This window comes from Mirounga leonina, unplaced genomic scaffold (genome assembly GCF_011800145.1).
Source record: "Mirounga leonina isolate KUSES-001 unplaced genomic scaffold, KU_Mleo_1.0 Mir_173, whole genome shotgun sequence".
NCBI lineage: Eukaryota > Metazoa > Chordata > Mammalia > Carnivora > Phocidae > Mirounga > Mirounga leonina.
The window spans coordinates 50,876,936-50,902,843 of NW_023270447.1; the positions used below are offsets into that span (position 1 = coordinate 50,876,936).

General features: G+C 54.8%; 1 protein-coding gene and 1 non-coding gene across 2 annotated transcripts in view; one reads left to right on the forward strand and one right to left on the reverse strand.

The window, feature by feature from the left end:
- ACOT11 (acyl-CoA thioesterase 11) overlaps nt 1-25,908 on the reverse strand; it is a 42,454-nt gene that overhangs the window by 1,195 nt on the left and 15,351 nt on the right. Inside the window, exons 2-14 of the mRNA XM_035018473.1 lie at nt 18,668-18,878; nt 17,601-17,670; nt 12,914-12,974; nt 11,671-11,769; nt 11,057-11,192; nt 9,013-9,169; nt 8,454-8,573; nt 6,420-6,564; nt 5,432-5,487; nt 4,573-4,639; nt 4,116-4,199; nt 3,304-3,437; nt 571-702 (exon numbers count right to left, since the gene is read on the reverse strand). Coding sequence (XP_034874364.1) covers nt 571-702; nt 3,304-3,437; nt 4,116-4,199; nt 4,573-4,639; nt 5,432-5,487; nt 6,420-6,564; nt 8,454-8,573; nt 9,013-9,169; nt 11,057-11,192; nt 11,671-11,769; nt 12,914-12,974; nt 17,601-17,670; nt 18,668-18,878 — 1,472 coding nt within the window. The remainder of the gene's footprint in view (nt 1-570; nt 703-3,303; nt 3,438-4,115; nt 4,200-4,572; nt 4,640-5,431; nt 5,488-6,419; nt 6,565-8,453; nt 8,574-9,012; nt 9,170-11,056; nt 11,193-11,670; nt 11,770-12,913; nt 12,975-17,600; nt 17,671-18,667; nt 18,879-25,908) is intronic.
- Nucleotides 12,026-12,098, forward strand: TRNAK-CUU. Its single transcript has one exon. It is a non-coding gene; the product is annotated as a tRNA-Lys (tRNA).

A 25,908-nucleotide genomic window follows, 5' to 3' on the forward strand; every position in this document is an offset into this window, starting at 1 on the left:
CACAGACCCCCTCACCAGACTCTGAGGCACATAAACTCTTAAAAGGCCCGACAGCTGGCTCTGGGCCAGGCTAGAGAGAGGACGTGCTTGTGCGTTAGCAGCCCTGAATTTGCCAGGAGCCAGCGTGGTTTCATTGCAGATTTTCTGGAAAAGCCCCTCCACTGCAGATGCTCAAAGGAGTCTCACGCTTTGGGATTTCATGCTTCACTTTTCTGTGCTTGTCTCCAGCAGAAGTGATACGGTGCGTCCTGGCGAGCTGGCGGCCTTATCCCTCTTCAGTCAACGTGGGGACTTCAGAGGGTGGAGGCCAAGGAGGTGGCCACGTGAGCAAGGGCCTGCCATGCCTGGGGTGAGGCAGCCTTGCCACCCCAGGGACGGAGACCACCCTGCCTTAGGGCACACGTGACCAGAGGCAAGATGTGTCCCCTCGTCCTCCATTTTACCCACAGCAAGGCCAGGGCAGCCCCTAAAAGCCAAGCGGTGCCTGGAGTCCCACACAGCAAACAGAGCTCTGAGTCTAAGCTGATGACCCCTCCTGCCCACCTCCCGCCTCCGCAGGCCGGCACCTACCCGTTGTCACAAGGTTTCCGCCGAGAGGCCAGGATCACAAAGTCCTGGGGCTTGGTATCGCCACCAAGGACAGGGCTGATGACATGGTAGATGGCATCGTCCTCATCCACCTGCTGCACTAGCTCCACGCTCCTATGGGGAGGCCCAGAGGTCAGGACTCGGGCTCCTTCTGTGCCAGCCAGTCTGGCCCAGGCCCTCCCACGCTTCAGCCTTCTTGAGCAGATGTCTGGGGGACACTTTACCCCCTACCCTGCTCAGCAGGGGCCACAGGAGGGCAGGAAGCCCAGGCCAAGCACGCATGAACACACGGGAACACACATAGACACGTACACACGCAAATGCAAACAGACACGGGACCAAAGATAAGCACAAAGGCACGCCTGTGAGCACACACAGACTCACGTAGATACCCACCAATGCATACACAGCCCCACACAGATGTGTGGCAGTTTACTGGGTAGGAGCAGCTGCCGTGTGCCAGGCACTGTTCCAAGTGCTTTCCACGTACTCATTTAATCCCACAGCAGCAGATTGCAATAGGGCCTCTCAGCATCCCCATTGTACAGATCCATAGGCATTAAGGAAGCAGAGCTGGGATGTGCCCAGACTGTCGGGGGCCAGAGCTCTGCCCCTCAGGCCCAGGCACACTGCACATATGTGTCCAGGTACACACACACGGGCTTACACCAATACACGCACGCACAGAAACACGTATGACCACGTCCGACGCTGCCACCACCTTTCCTGCTCTCCCACCCACCCTCAGAGGCTGCCTCATGAACAGGGTGCTATGGGCAGGGTGGGGGGAAACAGCTAAGGGCTCCCTTTCCCCTTGGGACACTCCCCCGCTCCAATCCCATCAAGTATGGAGATCTGACTTAGCCTTCAAGGCCCACAGCAGCTTGGCTCCTCCAAGAAGCCTTCCTACCATAGGCCCAACGCCCCCAACATCCACCACCAAATTACCTCCCAGCTTTGTAGAATGTCACTACCAATAGGCTTGGGGTCACCTAGACCAAGGCTTTTTACTTTTTTTTTTTTTTAAGATTTTATTCATTTATTTGAGAGACAGACAGCATAAGTGGGGGGAGAGGCAGAGGAAGAGGGAGAAGCAGACTCCTTGCTGAGCAAAGAGCCAGATGGGGGGCTCAATCCCAGGACCCTGGGATCATGACCTGAGCCAAAGGCAGACACTTAACCGACTGAGCCACCCAGGCATTCCCTGACCAAGGCTTTTTAAAGCAATAGCCTTTTATGCACCAAATCTTAAACAGAAAGCCTGTGTAAAAACAACCACAAGTAGGCCCACTCTGGTAAGATAGATGGGGGGTAGGAAGGGGAAGGCAATTTGTCAAAACTCAACTCGCCAGACAACCTGCTCACTGAACTTCCATACACACAGACCCTCCTTATGGATATACTTGGGAATATAGGCTCCTCGTAAAGCAGCCACGGGAGAAATGACCGAAGTAAGGTGTTGGCACAACAGAAAATGACTTTAAAGGAATTTGAAAAAATACCAGGTTCAACTTTAACATTCTCATATTAAATACTGAAATTTTGGCTTGTTTTCCTAAGAACAGATATATCTTCCTTGGCTAAATTCAGGAAGAAAATATTCACATGGAGAATCAGTAAATTCGGGGAACAAACGTATTCCTAGGAATAACATTTATATTCAGTAACTCACTACATTCAAAAATAACATATACACGCACATATCCCTAAGAAGAGCTGGCAAACTGGGTGAATTCATCAAACTGGCCGTCCCATTAGTTCCCTTGAAGCTGGGAGGGGGCCCACCCGCCCCCTCAGCCTTCTAACCCCCACCAAGTGGTCCCTGAGCTTCCTGTGGGGACACAGAACTCCACAGAACATGGTTTGAAAATCACTGATCTAGGGGTGCCTGGGTGGCTCAGTCGGTTAAGCGTCTGCCTTTGGCTCGGGTCATGATCCCAGGATCCTGGGATTGAGTCCCACATCAGGCTCCCCGCTCAGTGGGAAGCCTGCTTCTCCCTCTGCCTCTGTCCCTCCCCCCGCTTGTGCTCTCTCTCTCTCTCGCTCTCAAATAAAATAAAAAATAAAAAAAGGGGAAATTTAAAAGAAAAAACAAAAAGGGGAGATTTAAAAGAAAAAAAAGAAAGAAAATCACTGCTCTATCCCAGAGTGCAAATGCATGACCTACACCTCAAGTACCCATTTTAAGAGGAGGAAAATAGGCCTAGAGAGGAAGGGACTTGCCCAAGGTCACAAAGCCAGTTGGGTCAGAAACAGGGCTTTTTTTTTTTTTTTTAAGATTTTATTTATTTGACAGAGAGACACAGCGAGAGAGGGAACACAAGCAGGGAGAGTGGGAGAGGGAGAAGCAGGCTTCCCGCGGAGCAGGGAGCCCAATGTGGGGCTCGATCCCAGGACCCTGAGATCATGACCTGAGCTGAAGGCAGACAATGACTGAGCCACCCAGGCGCCCCTAGAAACAGGACTTAAACCCAGGCTCCAACTCCAACTCCAGGCTCAGTCCCTTCCCTGAGGGCTCAGAATGCCCTTGACTCTGACACCGACCCAACACATAACTACAATTACCCCCACACCACCCTCCCCCCCATGCCCGGCTTTAGCCGGCTAGGAGGGGCTGAGCATAATGGGGGATGCTCAGCAAGGGACACCTGAGGGCCCAGCTTCCCCACCAGACCTGAGCGAAGCACCCTGCCCCGTTGGCACCTTGGCCCTCACCGGTAGTGCTTGTCCCACTCGGGCCTCCGAAGCAGGTCCGAGAGCAGCAGGAAGGCCTGGGTGGTGTCCACGTGCACTGACATCTCCATGTGGAAGGAGAGGAATTTGTCTTCCTCCAGAGTGTACAGGCGGACCTGCAGGGGACGGAGGGCAGCCTCGTGTCGTGCCCCGTCCCCAGGCCATGCCGGGTGATGGACTGGGCTGATTCAGATGCTGGAGGCCCGCAGCTGGCAGCTCCGGGCTGCCACTGACTTGCTGTATGACTGTGAAAAAGTGACTCAAACTCTCTGAGCCTCAGTCCCATCCCCATGAAAAGGGGCTGCTGAGAGAATTCAGCGCAGGGGGACAGGAGGGTGCAGTAGGAAGCAGTGACTAAGGCAACAATGGAATGGGTCCTCAGAGCCAGGCGCCTGTTAAAGCCCCTAATGTCACAGGTGGGGGAAGTGACTCTCCCCAGGGCACAGGCAGAGCTCACGTCTTCCCTCAACCCAGGCTTGTCCATTGGCCCTAGCTCTGCAGGGAGGAAGCAGCAGGGCAGAGAACAGTAGAGATGAGGGGTTGGGGGCCAGATGGTGGGTGGGCAGGAGAGAAGGATTTGGGGGTTCTCCACTCCAGGTCCTGTGGGAGCTTCTCCCTCTCCCTCTGCCCCTCATCCCCACTCATGTGCTCGCTCTCTCTCAACCTACTCTCTCTCTCTCTCAAATAAATAAATAAAATATTTTAAAAAAAGAAATCCCCTTTTGACATGAGTGGTTGAGAGAACTTCTGTTGCTTGAGATCAGCCACCTCTGCTGCTGGGTGGGGTCAGCTACCTGGTTGACCTCCGAAGACAGCACCCAGTTGTCCTTGGCCACGAGCATCTTCAGGGAGGAGACATTGTTGTAGCTCAGGTACACCTGGACCAGAACACACAGAGAAGCCTCACCTTCTCCCCTTCCTCAGGGGCTCTGGGCCAGGCCACGCTGGACCGGGGGAGAGGACACTGGGCTGTGAAAGGGGGTGGGGCCGGGCCCTGGGCTTTGGGACAGGAGGCCCCGCCTCGGGCAGACTTGCTGTGTGATGCTCATCTCGGGGCCTCAGCTCCCTCCTGCCAAACAGGGACCAAGGAAAGCCCCTTGCTAACTGTACTAATCTTGAGTCATGACACAGTATCCTGTCCCCTTTAGGCCTACTCCCAAACCCATTCTGACAAGAATGCAGAGTCAGGGTACCCCCTCCCCGGTCCCAACATGGGCCGGTGGGCTGTCCCCTCAGAGCAGAAGGCCTTACCTGGTTGCTAGGGTCCCAGGGGACAGAGAGGGGCATTTCTCCCTGTTTACAGGACACGATGTACTTCCTGGGAGAGGGAAGAGGACAACCATGGTCCCTGGGGAGCCCAGGTCTTTCAGAAGACTTCGCTCCGGGTGCTCAGCCCAGCAGTGGGGGAGGGACTCCTGTCTGGCCATGGAGACGGGCTGGGCACCCAGAAAATGGGAGCTGAGAACATACAAACTCATTCAGAAGCAGAGCAAGGCCAGGGGCAGGGTGCCGGGGGAAGGCTCGGTCCCCACGCCCTCCCTGAGCGGTTGACTCTGGCTAAAGCAGCTTCGCCCCGGTGCCTCAGCGGCCTCTTCTCAACAGTGGGATTGGGTGTTGCATCTGCCTCGTGGGGTCGTCATGAGGATGGGGGTCAGCCTATGATAAGTGCTCCGGAGAGAGCAAACCTCAGTGTATTTCCAGCACTTTCCGCTCTGGAAAGTGCTTCGGCAGCAATGGGTCACACCCAGCTGTGTGTCTTGAGCAACTGCCTCTTCTCTAGGGACCTTTCTTCGTCTGCCCAACACACATCAGGGTCAACGGAAGGAACCCAGGATTCAGAAGTGGCCGGACCCCACCAGGTTCAAATTTGCACTCTGCCCATCATTCCTGTATCTGTGTGCCCATGGCTGCCTCATCCCTCTGTGCTCAGTGTCCTCACCTGGATAAGGGGCCAGGAAGACCCCCGGGTAGAGAGGCTGCGTGGAAGTAAAGGGCCCAGCCCAGTGCCCAACCCAGGGATGGCACTGAAGAAATGGTGGTCCCTGGGGCCTGGGGAGCAGGTGGACAGCCCTGAAACCGTGTCCCCTCCCATCACCCAACCCGCACTCGCCTGTCCAGTCGGATCTTCTTCCTGGCACTAGCCTCTCGGTAACGCCGCTCGCCATCCTGGGGAGAGACGCAGGGACAGACTGTGGTGCGGGCCAGGCGAGCTGCTGTGCCCTGCTCCCCACTCCCACTCCCGTGTTACCGTCTGCCCCCCAAGGCCCGAGGAGGCCCTGCAGCCCTGATGTGGAGCTCAGGTCTCATGGGGGTAGCCTGAGGCAAAGCCGCTCAGACAGGAAAGGGCCGAGTCTCTGAGCTCCAGCCCCAGCTTCCCCCAGACTCTCTGAGTGACTCTGGGAACACCACCTGCCCTCGCTGGACCTCGACATCCTCCTCTGCACAGACAGTGCTAGTAAGAACCCACATTTCCTGGGCCCTTGCTGCTACCAGGCACTCTTCTAAAGTGCCCTCCGTGCAGAATGTCAAGCCTCGCTACAACCCTCTCAAGTTGGTACTCATATGAGCCCCATTTTACAGAGGAGGAAAACCGAGGCACAGAAAGGTGAGTGGCCTACCCAAGGTCACAGGGGTAAGGAGTGGGGCCAGGAACAGAACCCTGACAGCCTGACCCGGACCCCACCCTCTTAACCAGTGTGCTTCTGATGTCTCCCCACTCATGAACATTAACCGGCACAGGCTGAGAGGCCCTTGTGGACTGTTCACCGCCCCTCGTCTGTCGGAGGCCCCCCCTCCCCCAACCCCGTCCCCGCCAACGCCCAGCTGCGGAATGCGGGCTTTTCCCAGCCAATTCTCCCCCCTGGGAGGCACCTAACTGAGCTAGACCCATACACGGGCCGAGTTCTTCCAGGCAGACCAAGGTGCCTGCCTAGCACAAGGGGCATCTCTGGGGGTCATGGGGCACTGCGAGCTGGCTGTGCCCCGACAGAGGAGCAGGGCTGAGCCCGTCACTCCCCGGCTGTGTCAGGGGCTAGCAGGCCCCACCACCCCTGGGCAGGGAGGGAGGGGAGCTGGTGGGGGGGCAGGGTGCCACTCACCCCAGGCTGGGGCCGAATCCAGGGCAGTGTCCGAGGCTGCTCATCCGCGTCCAGGACCACGAAGGTCATGAAGGCACTGTTGATGTGCCGCCGATGGGTCTCAGCCTCCTGGCGGTAAGCCTCCACGCACACGCCCACCTCCATGCTGAAGGAGAGGGACGGCCGCTCCCATGCTGGACGGGCCTTCCTGAGCCCGTGCCCACTCCCCAGCACACACGCACACTCCTGCAGCTCTCCCAGCAGCCCGGATCAGAATCCCTCTGGTAGGAAACCCAGAACTGTTCCCTTTCATCAGTGTTTACAGAGCACCCACTACATGTCTGGCCCTATGCTAGTCACTGGGCGCACAGAAGTGAATAAACTGGGTCGGTCCATGAGCTCATGGGCTAACAGCTAGGGAATGGGGCAATAAGGAAGTGTGTATACACACACACGTATGTACATATATATGTATATATAATATGTAATATATGTACACATAAGAATATACACATGTGTACATATATGTATATAATATGCAATGTAAACTGCAAAGGATTCTGGAAGGACATGAGCATGAAGGTGGGGGTGCAGAGCCTACTTGGAAAAATGTCCCTTACGCACATCTTCACAAAGCTCTAACAGCCGTGCTCCTGACAGCTCAGTTGCTGCTATTTCTATATATCCATCTTCATGAATTATAAAAAGCAGCCACCCTCACCCACCCCCCTCGCTTAGGAAGCTCTATGATCCCAGCATGTGGACGTTCTGTGGAGGGGGAACAAAGACCTAGAACAGGACAGTCACTGGGCCAAGGTCACACAGCAGCCAGGAAGGGAAGCCGAGCTGGAAGGGGGGCCTTGCAGTTCCTAGTTCAGGGCGTCCCCTCCCTTCCCCCCGCACAGCGGCAGACTGAGTGATGACCATAACAGTAATAATAATCCTGCACTGCACAGTTTCCCTGGCAGGCTACCAGTAAGACCTCACTGAATCCTCACAACTATGATGTTGTTGTGGTGAGCCCCATTTTACGGGCAAAAGAGCTGAAGCTCGAGTGGGACGCCTGGGTGGCTCAGTCAGTTGAGCGTCTGACTCTTGATTTTGGCTCAGGTCATGATCTCAGGGTCGTGGGATGGAGCCCCGTGTGGGACTGCATACTGACCGCGGAGCCTGCTTGTGATTCTCTCTCTCCCTCTGCCTCTGGTCCTCCCCTGACCCCCACCCCTGTTCGCAGGCTCTCTCTCTCTCTCTCTCTCTCCCTGAAATAAATAAACAAATAAAGTGTACAGCTATAAAAAAAAAACCCTGAAACTCAGAGATGTTGAGGAACTTGCCTAAAGCCACACACCCAGTAAAAGGTGAGCCAAACTTGAACCCAGGGAGCCTGGTTCCCTCACTTTTCTTTTTAAAGATTTTATTTATTTATTTGAGAGAGAGAACATGAACAGGGGGAAGGGCAGAGGGAGAGGGAGAAGCACACTCCCTGCCGAGCAGGGAGCCCAACGTGGGGCTCAATCCCAGGACCCTGGGATCATGACCTGAGCCGAAGGCAGACGCTTAATGGACTGAGCCACCCAGGTGCCCCTTGGTTCCCTCACTTTTAACAATTACATTATGATCTTTGAAATCACCAACAAAGATACATATTTAAAGTAAGCTTTCTCGGAGGTATTAGGTTTCATTCCAAATTAAGGGCTCCGGGAACGAATTGTTGTTTTAGGAGAAAGGGAAGGATTTGATAAATGATGGAACACTGACAAAAGGGGGCCCTATGATGTGAGCACGCACAGTGCGCCAGACCCAGAGGCAGGAGACGGGAAGAGAGACAGAGACACGCCGAGCATAGGGTCTGCTCTGAGACCACAGGAGCCACGGGGCTGGGGAGCCCAGAGGAGGGAAGGGCAGAGCTGCATCTCGGTCACGGTGAAGGCGCCCTGCAGCTGGGCAGGGTTTAGACCTCATGGGCCTCATCTGCAGGGGAAAGGGTTCCTGGCAGCTTTGCAATTGGGTCAGGAAGAGCCCTCAATCCCAGGGGGCCCTGGTCCCACTTCTTACCTATGTTTGAAGGCGTTGTTCACGATGGCCTTGAGCACTAGGCGGTCCCCGACCTGGGAGGGGCCCCGGAAGTGGAACATCTCAATGGCCTTCAGCGTAGGGTGGGCACGGCACAGGCGGCTGGAGAAGGCAGGGGTGGGAGAGACAGGACAAATGCCCCAGTGCTTCCGCCCCAGGCCTGGACCAGCCTCTCCCCTGCCCAAAATGGCAACCCGGAGGACAGGAATGGGAAAGGCAAATGGCTTGAGGTACGGGGAGCATAAGATACAGGAAGAAAGCAGGCAGGGCCAGGTCAATGGGAGGCTACAGTGCAGGGCCAGGGAGGTGGCATTTCCCACGCAGGTGATGAGGACTGCGCCGAGGGAACGGCCAGCTCAAGGAAAAATCACTCCTCTCTGGCTCTCTGGGTCTGAAAGCCCTAGGTTTCCCTAACAGAACAGCCAAGCTCCTGAAGCCTTGAACGCCAACACCAAGCTGGGGTTTCTCCCCCAGGAGGAGCGGGCCAAGGGAAAGAGGGAGAGAAAGGAGGGGAGGCAGAGACAGAGCGCTCTCCCCTCACCTGGCTGCGATGGTGGCCACGTTCTCCATCCAGGCCATGATCTGACCTCCAAAGGTATTGCCTTGGTGATTGGCATGAGGAGGCAGGACCAGCTCCACGCTCTCCACACGGGTCTTCTCGGCCGGCACCATGCAGCTGCAGTCCCTGCTTTCCAGATCTGACCCGGGAAGGGCAGAGGGAGGGAGGTGGGAAGCGGAGAGGTTCCCAAGGGCAGACCCTCCCACAGGGCAAACCCAGGGACCCCCCCCCCCCGCCACCAGCATTCCCGATCACCCAGATTCTTGTATTGACTCAGCACTGAGAGTGAGGAGAAGGGGGACTCGGGCTGAGTGAGGTGAGGCTGTCACGGGGCAATGGGCGGGACACCCACCTACAGAGAAGACACACCTGGTCTGAACCCCAGAACCACCCTACACAGGTTGTACGACAGGCAGTCAGGGAACCTGACCCTCTGACCCTCAGTTTCCTCATTGGTGAAGGGCAGATGTCAGACCCAACCCATTGGATTGTGAAGATGAAGCGTGATCGTGATTCTAGAGTTCTTGGCACCAAACATAGGAGACAGACTCTCAAAACGATAGTTCTTCCCTCTCTCTGCCCTGACAGGCCCTGTCCCTCAGGGGAATGGCATCAGGAGATCCTCAGTAGGAGAGGCCCAAGAGTGGACAGGGCTGTGGGGGTCAGAGGAGCAGATGCTGATATGACCCCCCAACCCAAGGAGGTGCAGTCTATCTCCCACCGACAGGAAGAGAGACCTCATCAGGGAGGGCCCGTCAGAGAGGTGGCCTTTCGCTTGGCTTACACCTGCTCCAAGATGCCACAGACAGGCAGGAGGGGAGGTGGAGGGGGGCCCGAGCTGAGATCTGGAGACAGGACGGGTAGGACAGTCACAGGAAGCAACGAGGCCTTGGTTTAGGTGGAGCCAAGGGCAAGTAAAAGGTCAGCACCAGGTGAAGCTGAGTAGCCAGCCAAGGGCCCGGATGCCACGCTAAGGCATTTGGACTAACCCTTGGGTGGAAGGGCTGTCAGGACAACAGGCATTTGGAGGCTGCAGTGGATGGATGGCTCTGGGGGGGATCTCAAAGACAGTAGGAAGAACCGGGCCTCCTCAGCCACAGCCCCCAGACTCCGTATACATAAGGTACACGGAACTGGGAGCCCCTTTCGCTGCTTCACTGGGGCCAACTGCTCCCACCTGCTTTCTCCCCCTCTGGGCAGCTGAACTACATTTGAATTGCCCTACAATTGCCTCCTCTACGGTTCAAGGAAGACTCCACATCCTACGGCTCTGGAGATCGGTGAGTGAATCCAAGGTTACCCCTCTGGGCCTTTGCCCAGCCTGTGTTCTCCATCAAGAAAAACTTTTCCTTATCTTTCCATCTGTCAAAATCCTACCCGTCCACAGGAGATCTGTGTGTGCTGGTATAGAACAATCTCCAAGATGTACCTTTAAGCAGAAAGAAGTAAGATATAGAACAGTATGTACTGTATGCTCCCTTTTGGGTAAAAAGAGAGGGCTAAATAATACATAGTATGTTTAAATATGCAGGGAATCTTCTGGAAAGGTGCCCAAAAATGAGTAACTGGAGGAGGCCCGGGTTCTGGGTAAGAGAGAGTTTTGCGGTTTTTATTCTATATGTATATCTATATCTATATTATTTATGTATGTGTGCATATATCTATATGTATATATGTGTGCATATATATGTATATATGTGTACACACACACATATATATGCTTTTTAAAAAATCCTATAGTCTTCAAGGCCATGCTCAATAGTACCTTCCCAAATACCCTGAATCCTAAACATCCAAATACACTCTGTGGACAACAAAGGGTTTTCCTCATGTCCTAATTCCGTCTTCACAGCTCCTGGGAGCTGAGCAAGAGGCCCAAGCATGCCCTGCCCTGAAGGAGACCTTGAGACGAGAGGGCCATCAGGCCAGTGCATGGGAGTCTCCTTCCTCCCACTGCCCAGTGGGGGCCGAGGACAGACGGGGGCACGCAGGATGTCAGCTGCCCTCCGCACCCACGGCCGCTCACCATCCTGAATGGCGCAGTTGGCCAGGAGGTCCTTGATGGTGTCCGCGTAGAGCAACCGCATGCGCCGGCGCTCAGCTGCCACGCTGTGCTCCGTCTTCTCCTCCTCCGTCCGTGGCGTGGTCTGCTTCAGCTTCACCTGCGGCAGGGGGTGTCATGGGGGGATGCTTAGGACAGGTTTCCTGAAGCAGCAGGAGGGGCTGTGCCTCATCGCACACCTGGGGCTGCTGCTGGATGGTTACAAGTCTTCGTCCCCTCTTTGTCCCCATCCTCCTGTCTCCAAGTGGACTGATATATCACTTTCGTTCTCCAAATGTCCCCAGACCCCTTTCTTGGGCAAAGGCACAGAAGATGGGGGGGCGGGGTCTATATGACACGTAAGGGAATGGTGAGATCTGAAGAATCCCACAAGATGCACACGGAGAGGTGGAGAAGAGGAGCGAGGGAAAGTGCCTGAGGTCTGGCCACAGTTGGGGGGAGCTTCCTCTGTGAATTCCCTGAAGCTCCCCCACCTCCACCCCTCCACTAACCCCCAACCTCATCACCCTGGTCCTGGCCTGCCATGACAAGCAGCCAGGTGGCCCAGCAGCATGGAGCGGCCAGGTGTAGCCCCGTACCTTGGAGAGCTCCCGGTAGGCCACAAAGGTGGCCAAGGCCTTGCACACACTCCACTGCTTCTCAGAGCACAGGTCCTCAGAGGCCACCTGGATGCCAACCTGGACAGGAAGAAAAGGTAGGAGGAGTGAGGAGGGGAGAAATGGAGGCCCCAACCTGAGGCTCCACAATCCATGAGACAGGAAGGCCTGCCCCAGGCCAGGCCTCATGTTTCTGTATCACCTACTGAGATTAGGAGGCCAGAAACCTGAGACAGGTTCTGATTCTACCCCAGGATCCCTGGAAAGCCTTGGGCAAGTCACTTCCCTTCTGTGGTCCTTGGTTTCCTCATCCATAAAATGGGAGTGAGCACAGGGCGCCTGGCTGGCTCAGTGGATAGAGCGTGTGACTCTTAATCTCAGGGTTGTGAGTTCAAGCCCCACATTGGGCATGGAGCCTACTTAAAATATGAATGAATGAATGAATGAATGAATGAATGAATGAATGAATGAATGAAAGAAAGAAATGGGAATGATCATACCTAGGAGAGAATGAAAATGAGACTGTATCTAGGAAAGGACTTAAAGTAGGTAAAATGTTGGCTACACTGAAAAGACAGACATCTGGGGGGGTGTCCAGAGGGTACCCAGAGGCAGTCAGGACTCTGCCCTCCCAGCCTCAGTGGCCCCTCAGTAACCAGCGGCCCGGCTAGGGGAAGCTGCCCGGGACTGCCATCCACAGGTGGGAAAGAGAGTCTCTCCCCCAGAGCTCACAGGGCTCACTTAAGAACCCTGCAGCACAGGAATCATGCTCCCGTTTCACCGATGGGAAGACAGAGGCTGTGGGAGGTAAGCTAATGCACTGAAGTCCAGGCTCTCTCTGCTCCAGCCCTGCTGCCTCCAGGGTCAGGCCCAGCGGCCGTCTTCCCCGCTTTCCCATGACCACCTGCTGCTGAAGAGGGTCTGAGGTGAGATGTGAAGACCGAGGAGGCTGAGAGTCAAGTCTCAGGTTGGAATCTATGTGACCTGGTGACCTGGGGCAAGTCTTTTCCCCTCCCTGGGCCTCAGTTTTCCCTTCTGTGTTATGGGGTATTGGACAGGAAGAGCCTTAGGATCCTCCCAGCCCGGCCAGCTGTTCCTGAACTCTGCTGCCTCCACCAGGGCCCTGTGAGTGTGAGTGTGCCCAGGCTGGGGGCGGAGAAGGGAGAGGAGGTAGAAACCCCAGCCACCCCGCTACCCACCACCAGGCAGCAACGACCCCACACACCTCCATGCTGGAGTTGAAGGCCCGGTTCACCTTGGCCTTGATATTCACCACTTGTCCGACACTGGGGAGAGAAAAGCAGGAGGTGGGCCTTCCAGAAGGGAGAGAGGGAAGGAAGAGGGGCCCCAGATACTTGTAGGGCCTCTGCTGGGGGAACTGGCAGGGCAATGTCATGGCTTACAGACCATGTTCACATCAGCAATGTCACTGAGTCCTCAAGGCAAGCTGGCGAGACAGCGTTAGCACCTCATTTTACAGGTGGGGAGGCGGAGGCTGAGAGAAGTGGCACGATTTCATTCATCTCTCCCTTGTCCAATGAATGTTCAAGCTTCTCTTTGCTTGAGGCTCGACAGTTCCCTCCTCAGGGAACCTGCCCTTCCCCTCTGTCACTCGATAAGATTCACCCTCCTGACATTTCTTCCAACAGATGCACCTCTGTCTCCCCCACAACCCTTAAACTCCACTGGGGCCAGGATCACATCTGTCCTGCCCCCCATTGACGCTTCAAGGCCTAGCACACGGCACAGGGTAGGTCCTCCATAAATAGTGGCCTACTGGATCAATGCACTCCACATCTTTTGAATGCCTACTAAGTGCAAGGGGTTATAAACAGAGGGTGGGAAGGAAAATGGAAACATTTAAAGAACGCCTACTCTGTGCCAAGCCTACTCCGTGCCAAGCACCGTGCATTACCTCATTAGAGCCTCCAGATTAGCTTGCCAGGTAGGTTTAGGGGGATTGAACATCAGAGCGGGAAGCCATCTGCCCAAGGTCACCCGACTAAAAGGTAACAGAGCCAGGGTTCTACACTGTTCTGTGCACTACAGTGGCCCCACTCTTTCCAGCTGCAGCCTGTCCCTCTGGAATAATTCCCATGTCCGGATGAACAGGCAGAATCCCTAGAGGAGCCACTTTGCCTGCTCCGTGTCTAACTAGGGGCAGCAGAGGGTGCCCAGAGGATAGACGAGGATAAGGAGCCAGACAGGGGCTGGGACGACCTTGAGCAAGTCCTTTCATCTCTCTGTGCCTTGGCTCACAAACATAGAGAGCACTGTGCAAATTTCTTCCTCAAATACACAGCCTCCTCGCCAAAACTAGGAAGGGTCCCTTCCAAGGGGCCTGCCTGTCGAAGGGCGGCAGTGGACACAGCGGGAAGAACCACATGGGCCTGGGTTCCAGTCCAGCTCCAGCATGACTGTCACACTCCTGAGTTGCGTGACCTTGGATGAGTCACTTTGCCTCTCTGAGCCTATCTCCTTGTCTGTAAAGTACCGAGATGCACGACTACTGAGGGTCAAGTGAGAGGGGATGTGACAGAGCCAGCGCCAGGCCTGGCCCCCCATAAATAACAGAAGCTCATGTTTGCCAAGGACTTGTCCATTTCTGTTGATTCTGTCAGCAGTCCTAATCGGCATGGAAGGACTGTCATTTCTAGGAGATGCACGCTGACACGTGGAGGGATGAAGTATCAAGATGTCTGCAACTTACTTTCAAATAGTTGAAAAAAGAGAGAGAGAAGTATGTGTATTTATTTATCCATATATAGATAAAGCATATTTAGCAAAAAAAAATGTTAACTCTTGAATCTCACTGGTGGTGACCATTGCACTATTCAAGTTTTCTAGAGTTTTAAGAGTTTTCATGATAAGAAATTAGGAAAAAATTTCCATGATCCCTAAAATAAAAAATAAGCCTATTTTCTGTGGTGCTAAAAAAAAAAAGAGAGATTTGTGGGGTTTTTTGTTTGTTGTTTTTTTTAAATTTTATTTATCCATTTGACAGAGAGAGACACAGCGAGAGAGGGAACACAAGCAGGGGGAGTGGGAGAGGGAAAAACAGGCTTCCCTGCCGAGCAGGGAGCCCGATGTGGGGCTCGATCCCAGGACCCTGAGATCATGAACTGAGCTGAAGGCAGATGCCTAACGACTGAGCCACCCAGGCACCTCCAAAAAGAGATACTTGTGTCTCTTCCTCTTCTCCCTCCTCTTTTTCCTCTTCCCCCTCTTCTTCTTCTTCCTCCTCCTCCTCTTCCCCTCCTTGCCCCTGGCCCCGGCTCTCCCTCCCCCTGACTAGCTTCCCCCAAAGCCAGGCAGACAACCATTTGGACTCCCGAGCTCCTCTTTCCTCCTGACTCTTCCATCCCACAGCTCAGGCCAAAACTGGCTCCTTCCCCAGGGTCACTGCCCAGCCTCCGCCTAGTCTAGCTCCCCAACACACCCTCTGGGTGTTCCTCACATCACAGAAAGACAGCTCCTGCAAACAATCTGAGCCCTGTGCAAGCCCTTCCCCGGGACCAATTTACTGGCAGGGAACAGAGGAGCATATTAAATGACACCACAGTGATGCTAACAGCAAAACCCAGATGGTGGAGAACTTGAGAGGGCAAACAACCAGGTCTCCTCCACAAATAAATTCTGAGGAAAAAAGGAGAGAGATGGTGAGGGGACAGGGTGCTGGGCGGGGGTGGGGAGCACCTATAGATAAAAAAGACTTAAGAGGGGTGCCTGGGTGGCTCAGTCGGTTAAGTGGCTGCCTTCGGCTCAGGTCATGATCCCAAGGTCCTGGGATCACGCCCCGCATCGGGCTCCCCGCTCAGTGGGAAGCCTGCTTCTCCCTCTCCCACTCCCCCTACTTGTGTTCCCTCTCTCCTGTCTCTCTCTCTGTCAGATAAATAAATAAAATCTTAAAAAAAAGACTTAAGAGACACAGCAATCAGTTGCAACCTTATCTGCATCTTGACTTGAACAACAAAAATAATTATAAAGCAAAACAAAATAAAAACAAAATTAGGAGACAGCCCCTGAATGCTGACTGGCTATTTGATGTTCACGAGAAATTATTGCTAATTTTGTTTAGGTGTAGCAATGATGTTGAGGTTATGCTTAAAGGAGTTCTTACCACTTAGAGATACATTTTGAAATATTTTTAAATGGCAAAAACAAAAACAAACCAAAAAACCTTCTGCAGGTTGCCTCAGGGGCAGCCAGGCCTTTCCTCACCAACCTTGCTCCTGACCCATCCCTAGCTTGCCCTCCTTCCCAGGATCCTTTCTGGCTTCTCCTCCCACACACACCCTCCTTGGCCCAGACTCACCTTCACTCTCTGAGTCCTGCAGCAGGTACATCCATCATGCATGCCCACTCCCTACCCCCAGCCCTCTCTTCCCTGCCTCCTCTGAGTGCCAAAAACTGTGTTGGCAGCAGAGACCTAGAACTGGCCCAGACACAGCTCCTCTGGCCTTCAGAATGTCATACATATGGTGTTGATGGTACTGAAGCCAGCTCGAACACCTCCTCCAGGGCGCCCCCTTTGACTACCCTCTATGCCATCACACTCACCCCCAGACATATAGGAAATGTGGCCCATTGGTTAAAAACAAGAGCTCTGGGGCTCCTGGGTCCTCCACTAGCTGTATGACCTTCAGTTTCTTCATCTGTAAAATGAGGATACTAATAGCCAGAACCTCGTAGCATTGTTCCGAGGATTAAATGAGTTAATGTATTAAAAAGGCATTACAAATAACACATCAATATTAGTTCATTCATAGTGACAAAGGTACTGTACTAATTAAAATGTTAATAATAGGGAAACTGGGTGCTGGGTGTGAGATACGTAGGAACTCTCCCTATGATCTTCTGAGATACAACTTTTTTGTACATCAAAAACTGAAATAAAAGATATTTAGAAAAAGTGTTACAAAGCATCCATATGTGAGAGTTCATTATTAGCAAGGCAGGTACCCCTCTGAATTGAAATTATGTTTCTACATTTGCCTCCTGACAAATGGGAGTTCCTGGGGCACAAGCACTATGCTCCAGTTGACTTTGCATACCCCAAACCCAGAATGGGCCTTGGTCCGGAACAGATGCTAGTCGTGACAAAGGACCGAATAAATGAAGACAGGGATTGGCCAAATTCTCTCCTTAACCGCAACATGCTGGGTACCCAGAAAGCCCTGAATCAGCCCTTGGCGTCTGGTGTCCTAGGCACTGATGCTGAGTTCAGGAGCGGTCCTGGAGGCCAGAACACTGTGCACCCCCTGCGGCCTGTCCTGGGCCAAGGGCTTGGCATGCTCCATGAGTCCCAGCAAAGCTAAGTGGAGGCAAAGCTTGGCACAGGGTGATGGAGAGTTTTCTAACCGGGATAGACATTTTAAAAGGCAACCACAAAACAAAACTGTGAGGTAGTGAACTCCTCGCTCCAGAAGGTATGTAAGCAGAGGTTGAATGGCCCAAGCTTCTGACTCAGGCTTTGCCAAAGGACCTTGCCTAGAAACCTTTCTACAGTCCAGTGACCAACAGCCCCCAGAGAATATCCAAGTTCCAAAGGACAAGCACCGATTAAGTCTAATCCCTTCCATTTGGCAGATAAGAAAACTGAGGCCCAGAGAAAGAGACTGACTTCCCCGAAGTCACACAGCACCCCACGATGCCGCCTCAGCAACGTCCAACCGCAAACCTGGTCACGGGAACCCACCCCACAGCACCCAGCAGCAGGCCAGCTCCTGGCCCATGGGTCCCCCAGACCCCTGCAGACGGGCCTGTACCTGCTCTGCAGAGGCCCTCAGTCAGTCGAGTCAGATTCCAGGGTTCCAGGCAGCTCACAGGCCGACCAGGTGGGGAGATGGAGGAGGGGCCCCGGCTCTGTGGTGGGCAGACCAAGGGGACCAAGAGCAGGGCGGGCCACTTACCTAATGGTATGCTCAAAGTAGATATCGTCCATGGAAGCGGTGACGCAGGGGCAGCCAGCGTGCCTCTCGGCTGGTATCGGAAGAAAGCCGTGCATTAGCAGCATCCCCATGTCACCAGGCCTCTGAGCGATGGTCAGGTGGCCCGAGCTAAGGCTGTGCCTCTTGGCCCACACCCCCGCCCTCCTCTTTCTTCACCTCGATTACTAATACACACTGACCCTCTTTGTTTATCTTGGTTTTGTCTGTCTGGTGTCTCTCCCTGCTGGGAGACGGCAAGTCGCTTGAGGGCCGGGAGTTTTGCCCGTCTTGTTCACTGCTGGGCCCTGGGCCGGGAGCAGTGCCTGGCCCGAGGTAGACACCCAATGAGCGGCTGTTGAACAACTGAGTGATCACCCTGGGCTATTCCACTTCCCAGCTCTCCCAGGTGCCACGCCTCTGGCCTCTGCCGTGGGCTTCACCCACCTCTGTTTTGTTGGCTGAGTCACTCTTACCCTCGGGACTGTGCTCACCGCCGCCGCCTTAGTCCCTTGGGAATCCCTCCCCTGCTGGGGCAGGGGCAGGGCCTCTGATCTGTTCTCCCACAGACCCAACTGTGCCTCTTGCCCAGCCCCCATCAAGCAGTGCAGGGAAGTCACCTGTCTGTGCCCCCACTGGGCTGCGAGCTCCCTGTGGGTTGGAGAACACTCAGCCTCCCCAAGGAGAGGAATGAGCTCGCTTCAGCTCCACTCAACTCAGGAAGGCAGGCAGCCGTGGCCCTGGCTCACGGCGCCCTCAGGCCAGCCTGGGGCAGCCCCACTTGAGGCGGCACTGTGTGGGAGCAGGGACCCGAGGGTGCAGGCCAGCCCTCAGAGCTGTGGGCGTCTGGGGGAGAGAGGGTGGGCCCGAGCTGAGCATCGAGAACTGGGAGGGGACATTTCCGGCAGGTGGACCAGCGTGAGCAGAGAGCAGGATGAGGAATGAGCGTGGCGCTCGGGGGGACAGTGACCATCTCTGATGATCGAGGATCGAGGCCTCTCCCCGGGGTGGCGGCCACCGGCGGGAGGGCACCGTGCCAGGCGGAGCCTCACCGGACAGGCAGGCGGCGGTGTCGATCCACTTGAGCAGCTGCCCGACACTCAGCTCGCCGCGCTGGTTGGTGTGGCAAGGCAGCACCATCTGGCTCATCTGCACCTCCGTGGGGCTCCGGTACCCCTCACTGTCCACCATGGCACCGTCGGCGTGCTCTGCGCGAGAGGCTGACTTCCGGGACGTGCGGCCCGAGAACACAGACGCGATGCCCTGGGAAAAGGTGGGGACAGAAAGGTCAGCTCGCTGCAGGCTCTCCCAGGTCTGCGCGTCCCAAGACTGAGCGCCAGAGGGGGAGCGGAGAGCACCCCGGGGCCACCTCCCACCAGACCCCAACTCCAAGAGCGGCCACCCCCCTCCAGCCCAGGCACTCGGAGCCCAGGGGGCTCACTGGATGCCAGTTCCGCCCAGCTTCCTTCTGGACACCAACTCCATGTTAGCAGGACCTTGGCTGAGCCTGAGGGAGGGGGAGAGAGATTCAGTCCTCCCTTCGGCTCGTGGGCCAGCTTGCTAAAGTTGTGCCTCAGACTGACCTTCATTCTTGAAAGATCCCCGCCCCTCCCCATGCAGGGAGGCCTGGTGAGCACTCTAGCAGTCAGGTCTGGGGATCTGTCCCCAATATAGTGTCCCCAGAAGCAGCTCCTATTTCACCCCCTGAGCGCCCTTCCTCGGGCTCCCTCATTCTTCAGATGACATCAGAGGTGGCACCTCAGTTGGGTGTTCATCTGTCCCCAGCACTTGGCTTTCCTGACCAGGAGGGCTCTGGGCCGCCACCAACCAGCTGTCTGATCCAGGCCAGGGCGACAGCAGTAGCCGGCTGGAGGAACAGCAGAGAAAGTCCTCAAACTCGGACTGGAGGTGGAGTTTCTGCCCAGGGCCTAGCTTGCCTGTCCCCAGGCAGAAGGGATGGGGGGGACCTGGCAGTACTCTGGATGGGGTGGGATGAGGAAGGGGGCCTCCTGTCTCTCTGGCCCGCTCTCCCTAACAGGCTGTGAACGAGAGCTGAGTACCCCTGCCTGTGTGAGAGAAGGGACACGAGTTCCAATTCTCGTGGCCACTGGGACAGTTGCTGCCAACATTTACAGCACGCTTCCTAGGCGTCAAATACTCTTCTAAGCACTTCGCATGTCCCAATTCCATTTTATCCACTCAACAAACCCCTGAGGTGGGTTCATCGCTACCCTCACTCTGCAGGGGAGGCTCCAGGAAGTGGCGAGCACGGCTGTGGCCCAAGGTCTGGCTACAGAGTCTGAGGTCCTACCCACCACACTACACTGTCTACTGCTGGGGCTGAGATGCCCCAGTGCCACGACCCAACACTGACCCCACCACAGCTGCAGACGGGAGCAAGGATGGCTCTTGTGCTGGGGTCTGTCCTCCTTGGCTAAGTTCCCCCATGAGGCTCCATAGCCAATTTAACAAATTCAAAACACGCCAAGGTGACTTGTTCAAGGTCACCGACCCCCAAGTAGCAGAACTGGGATTCAAACCAGGCCTGTCTGACCCAGGACAGCTTATGGGTCCCCAGAGAGGCAGCTCATTCCTGAGAACGCCTGGGTATGAGGTACAGTGCTCGGCATCAAGGAGAGAGACGAGGCAGCCCCAGGAGCACTCAGCCTGGGAAGAGGCCCTGCAGGGTGCCAGGCTGCCAGGCTTGCAGGCTCCTGCAGGTGTCTGGCAGACCACTGTGGTCCAAGCAGCAGGACCTGTCACCATGGTAACCACTGCCAAGGCATTTCCGGCCTGTTGTGCATTGGAGGCCCACATAGATGTGGCTGCATGGCTGCCTTTCTGGGTGCGGGAGATGGTAGAGGGAGGAGGCAGAGAGACTCCAGTCACCCGTACTCTTCCCAACCTGTCCCACAGCTAGGGGTTCTGGGCAGAACATTCCAGAAAGAAGCCATAGAGCAAGCTAGGGAAATGGGGGAAGCAAGATGCAAAGGGTAAGCGGTCAGAAGAAAGGGAGCAGAACATAATGGGATTTCTGGGCAGTTCCAGGCATGCACACAAGGAAGCCCTACACGCAATGTCCCTGCTTCACAAACCGATTTTCATGTCTACCACCCCACTGGATCCTCACAAGGAAGGCAGAGGGTGAGGACTATTGACCCCATTTTACAGATGTGGAAAGTGAGGATGGAAACAGCCCTAGACCAGCAGGTGGGACATCTGAGTTCCAGTCCTCCCTCTGCTTTTCACCTGGTCAGTCTCCACTCTCAACAGCCTCCTATTTCCTGTTCTATGAAAAGGAGTCGCTACCCTCCCATTGGACTCTACAGGCCTGGAGGAGGCAGGATCTTTGCCTTATTTGTTCATTCATTCATTCATTCATTCATTCACTGAGCACTTCCCCTGTGCCCTGAGACCAAACGTCAAGAGAACAAAGATAAACTGGTCCATTCCCTCTGAGAAGCTCCTACTCTAGTGCTCATGCTTAGAAGGGCCTGGCCCACAGTAGGACCTCATCAAAGGTTTGTGGAGGGATGAGCAGAGACAGACTTGAGTTCAAATCCTAGCCCTGTCCCTCTGGTGCTATGTGATTCTGAGCACGTCCCTGCCTCTCCTGAACTTCATCTGTCACTCACTGGGCAGGCAGGGGCAGGGGAAGATTGCCAATCCCTAAAGCACCCCCGGTCCTCGTTCCAGGACTGGACTCTGCCCCTACAGGATTCTCGCATGCCCAGCTGACATTTCCATTGAGAAAGCTGAGAGGTCCTGCCATGCTATCAGACAGGAAATACCATGCTCCTCTGAGCAGGGCTGAGCTCCCAGGCAAACTGAGGGACAAGACCCACTGTGGCCATCCCCCACTCTCATCCAAGAGAGGGGCGCAGAGCCCCTGGGCTGGAGCATGAGTGGAGGGGACAGAGCAGCACCAGTGGCTCCAGGCACGGCCTCTCAGACTCCAACTCCTTCCTTAGCTCCAAGGCAGTTTGCCCATGTCATGGCAGGCCAGGCTGGCCCTCCTCCCATCCCAAGTTGGGCAGGCAGCCAGCCTGGGAGGCAGGGGCGTGTGCAGCCCAGACCACGTTCAGCCAATGGGGCCCCAGAGCCAGGTCACTCCTCCCAGGGCCAGTCACGGGGAGAGCAGAGGCCCTGGATGGAGTCAAGGCCTGGGGCGGCCAGGCCAGGCTGAGCCAAGACAGCTGCCTGGGAGGGCAGAGCCTGCTATGAAGGTGGGGAGGGCATCTGGGGGTCAGAGTTTGTGCCCTCTCAGAGGGTAGATGTGCCTACACTGGCCCCAGACCACAGCAGACCTGGCCAGATTTGGTCAGCCCAGACCTGGCCTCAGCTGGCTACACCATGGGCCCTGTGTCCCTCCTCCTGGGCCACAGCCATGTCACAGACCTGCTGGGTCAGAGCAGGAGGGACCACTTCACCCAATCCTTCATAGCTAGGGAGAATGACGCACACAGAGGGAAAGGCTGGCCCTGGGTCACACAGCTGAGGAGCCAGGATGAGCCCTCCTGTGACAGCAACCCCATACCAACAGACTTAACCCCGATTTCCTCTCTCTTCCAACTACCAAGTCCCATGTCCCTGCTTCACAAACCGATTTTCATGTCTACCACCCCACTGGATCCTCACAAGGAAGACAGAGGGTGAGGACTGTTGACCCCACTGTAGGCCCACCTCCCTAAACCCTCAGGTCCCCCCTAGGCACTGCTAGCTCACTAGATTGTTCCCACAGCCTGTCCACAGGCCTCCAGTCTCTCCACCTCCTTCTAGCTTCCACAAGCACCAGGCCCGTGTTTTCCAACAGCAAATCCACCAACATGACAACCATAGCTTTCCGTATCCTGCCTTGCAGGGACACTAGGTCCAGTCTTTATAACTCCCCCCACTGTGGGACTTCATTTGTCCCTCAGGACCACACAGACCTTTCTGAAGAGCAAGCCTGACCAGACACCTCCCCTGCTCAAGATTCCTCAATGGCTCCCTGCTGCTCTCAGGATCAAGGCTCCACTCTGCGGGTCCTGCAGCTGCTCTCCCAAGCTAGAGACCACATGCCATTCCTCAGAGCACCACTCTCACCCAGCTCCATCCCCCCACCATGTGGGTGCTGCTTCTGCCTAGGATCCCTTTATCTGCCCTATGCGCCAGGTGAGCCCTTCATCCACCCTCTTCAAGCCCCCACTACCTCTTCCCCAGAGAGAGTTAGGGCCTCCCTGGCCCCGCAACCTCGTCTGTCTCTATCACAGCCCTAACCAGGCTGTGTGGTCACTGTTTTGTGAGCCACCTCCGCCATCAGACAGGCATTCCCACGGGACAGGGACAGACTCAGGCCTGCCACAGCGCAGATGCCAAAAAACACCTACGAAAGAGGAAAAGGAAGGAAAGTGCGAGAGACAGGGTGGCTCTAGAGCTGAGGCTTGAAGACGAGGCAGAAAGGACATGAAGAACAGCAGAAAGGGAGAGTAGAATGACAGTGGCTTGGGTGATGCGACCCATGGGGCCAAAGGAAGTGGGTGGAAAGTACTAGGTGGAGTCAGAGGGACAGGGGCCAAGGAGTCTCCAGGAACTGTGGAAGACTCCTGGAGAAAGGTGTGGCCTACAGTGATGAGCCAGGAAATGAGACCAGCCAGCAGAGAGATCTTAGTGCCTTCAAGAACCATCTGGAACAACAGGCCTAGAGCAGAGGAGACCCACCTGTCTTGGCAGGAAGGAGCAGGCTTGCGTGACCTCTCAACCGACCCACCATGACATGAGGCTGTCTGTACACAGGCCTTAGGAGTCGGCCTGGCCTGGGTTCAAGTTCGGTTCCACAACTAACTCGTGTGACCTTGGGCAAGCTGCTCAACCTCTGTGGGCCTCAGTCTCCTCATCTGTAAGAACGGGATTCTAACACCTACCTCTACGTGTCATTGTGGGGATGAAATTAAACGGGACTGAGTGAGGCTAGTGCATACCCACCACAGGGCCGGCATTGACCGAGCATTTACCGTTAGCATCATAAAGCTGAGTTTGGGCTTTCTACAGAAATACAGCCAGGAGAGCCCCAAACATAGTACTTTCTCACCTGAGTTCACCAGAACCTCAGGGCCACCCTGTGAGGGGAAAGGTTGTGAGGCTCTGTGAGAATTCAAGCTAGTGACAGTGGAACAAAAATTCCAGCCTGGATAGGAGACTGCAAAGCCCCTGTTCCTCCCTCCCCACTTCCTGAGGGGGTGGGGACCAGCAGGCAGGCCCCGAGGTGGGGCGCAGGGAGAAGCAGCCTTGGACTGCCCCAGGAGCCACTGGCCAGGTCTCATGAAAGGCCTGATTGTCTGAGCCAGGCCACTCTAAGCACTGAAAGGAAGCTGTCCAAACCAGACGGCCCGGCCCCACAAAGAGGGATCCAGCCTCTCAGAGAAACCAGGGTGTCCTCCTGGCGGCTTCCACACCAGCAAAAGCAGGAGCATTTGTCAACCTCCCAAATTCCCCTTCAGGCCCACGCCCTACCTTCCTCCCAAAAAAGGCTCTGAGGCAGTCTGCACGTGCACAGCACACAGACCCCATCTGGCACCCAGAGCCAAAATGCAAACAAAGCTGAGGAACCAAATAAGGGAAGAGAGGACTATGTTAGGAATCCAATTGCTCAAAAATGCTGCCATAGAGAATTGCATTTTGCCCTGAGGTTCCCGGCAGACAAAAAAAGGCGAAAAGGGGTAGCAGTGGTTACCAAACTTGTAGATAAAAAGAGAGAGCTCTCATCCAGGAAGCCAGCCTAAGGGCTAGGAGGACCCCAGTGGGCTGTTCCATTGGTTTCTGATTGTCGTGTAACATCAGCTCGTATCTGCGTTCTACAGGATAAATAATGGTCCCCAGTGCTCTCTACAAACATCCCCATTTTACTTCTGGCTACAGGCTGTGCCGGTACTTGACATTTGTCAAGATTATGGGGTGGGAAAGGTAGAAAATTAAACCAGTATTTTGTAGTAAGCACCTCCTATGTGCCATTCACTTGGTTCGACATTTATTAAACACCTGCTATGTATGGAGTTCTGTGCTAGGACATTTCATAGGGATTATCTCAGTAATTTTTACATCTACCCTGTGAGGCATTATTATTCTACCCATTTTACTGATGAGCCAACTCAGATACCTTGCTTCTGAGCAGCCCCTGGGAAATGGTAGAGTTTAAGGCAATCCCAGACCCACCAGCCGGAGTCCACATTTACATCTCTCTAGAACTTTCACGGGGCCTTGGGGCTGGGGAAGATGAAAGAAGTTCTTCCAGTCTAAGACTCAGAGACAGGAAGCAAATGACTTCAAGTCTCACAGCCAGTCAGTGACCAAGGAGAACAGAGGCCACGGCCCCGAGGCTCTGTCCAGAGCACACAGTGCGGTGTGGGCTGATCAGGCATTGGGTTTCTCCCTTCTTCTGACAGCAAGCTCTTATGCTCTGCCAGCATGGAAGAGGAAGATGGGAGGGCCTCCAGCTTTCTAATCCCGCCCTACACCCCCAACCTGATGAGGAAGGGAGGAGGGATACAGAGCATAATAGAAACTCTGAGGTAAGGACAAGCTTTCCTCAGGGTAGCCCCATCCCTCCTTCAGAAGTAGAGCCTCACGGGACATTTTCAGTTTAGTTGTCTTCCTGTAAAAGTGAATATTAACGGAACTTTCACCAGCTCATCCTTCCCAGAAGGCCTTGGAAAAAGTTATTTCACCTCTCCATGACTCAGCTTCCTCATCTGCCTAAAAGATAAATAAAAGAACCTGAGCTCACAGTGAGGATTCTAAAAGACAGTGAACACTAGAATGGCTATAAGCAAAATCATGGACAATAACAAGTGTTGGCAAGGGTCTGGAGAACACAGTACACTGCTGGGGCGGGGGGGATAGAAGATGCTGGAGCCACTATGGAAAACAGTTTGGCAGGTCCTCAAAAAGCTGAGCATAGTGGGCGCCTGGGTGGCTCAGTTGGTTAAGCGACTGCCTTCGGCTCAGGTCATGATCCTGGAGTCCCTGGATCGAGTCCCGCATTGGGCTCCCTGCTCTGCAGGGAGTTTGCTTCTCCCTCTGACCCTCCCCCCTCTCATGCTCTTTCTATCTCATTCTCTCTCTCAAATAAATAAATAAAATCTTTAAAAAAAAAAAAAAAGCTGAGCATAGAAACGCCGTATGACTTTGCAACTCCAATCCTGGGTAGAGACCCAAAGGAACGGAAAACAAAGACTCCAACAAATGTATCCACACCCATGTTCATAGCAGCACTATTCACAATAGCCAAAAGGTGGAAACAGTCCAAACATCCATC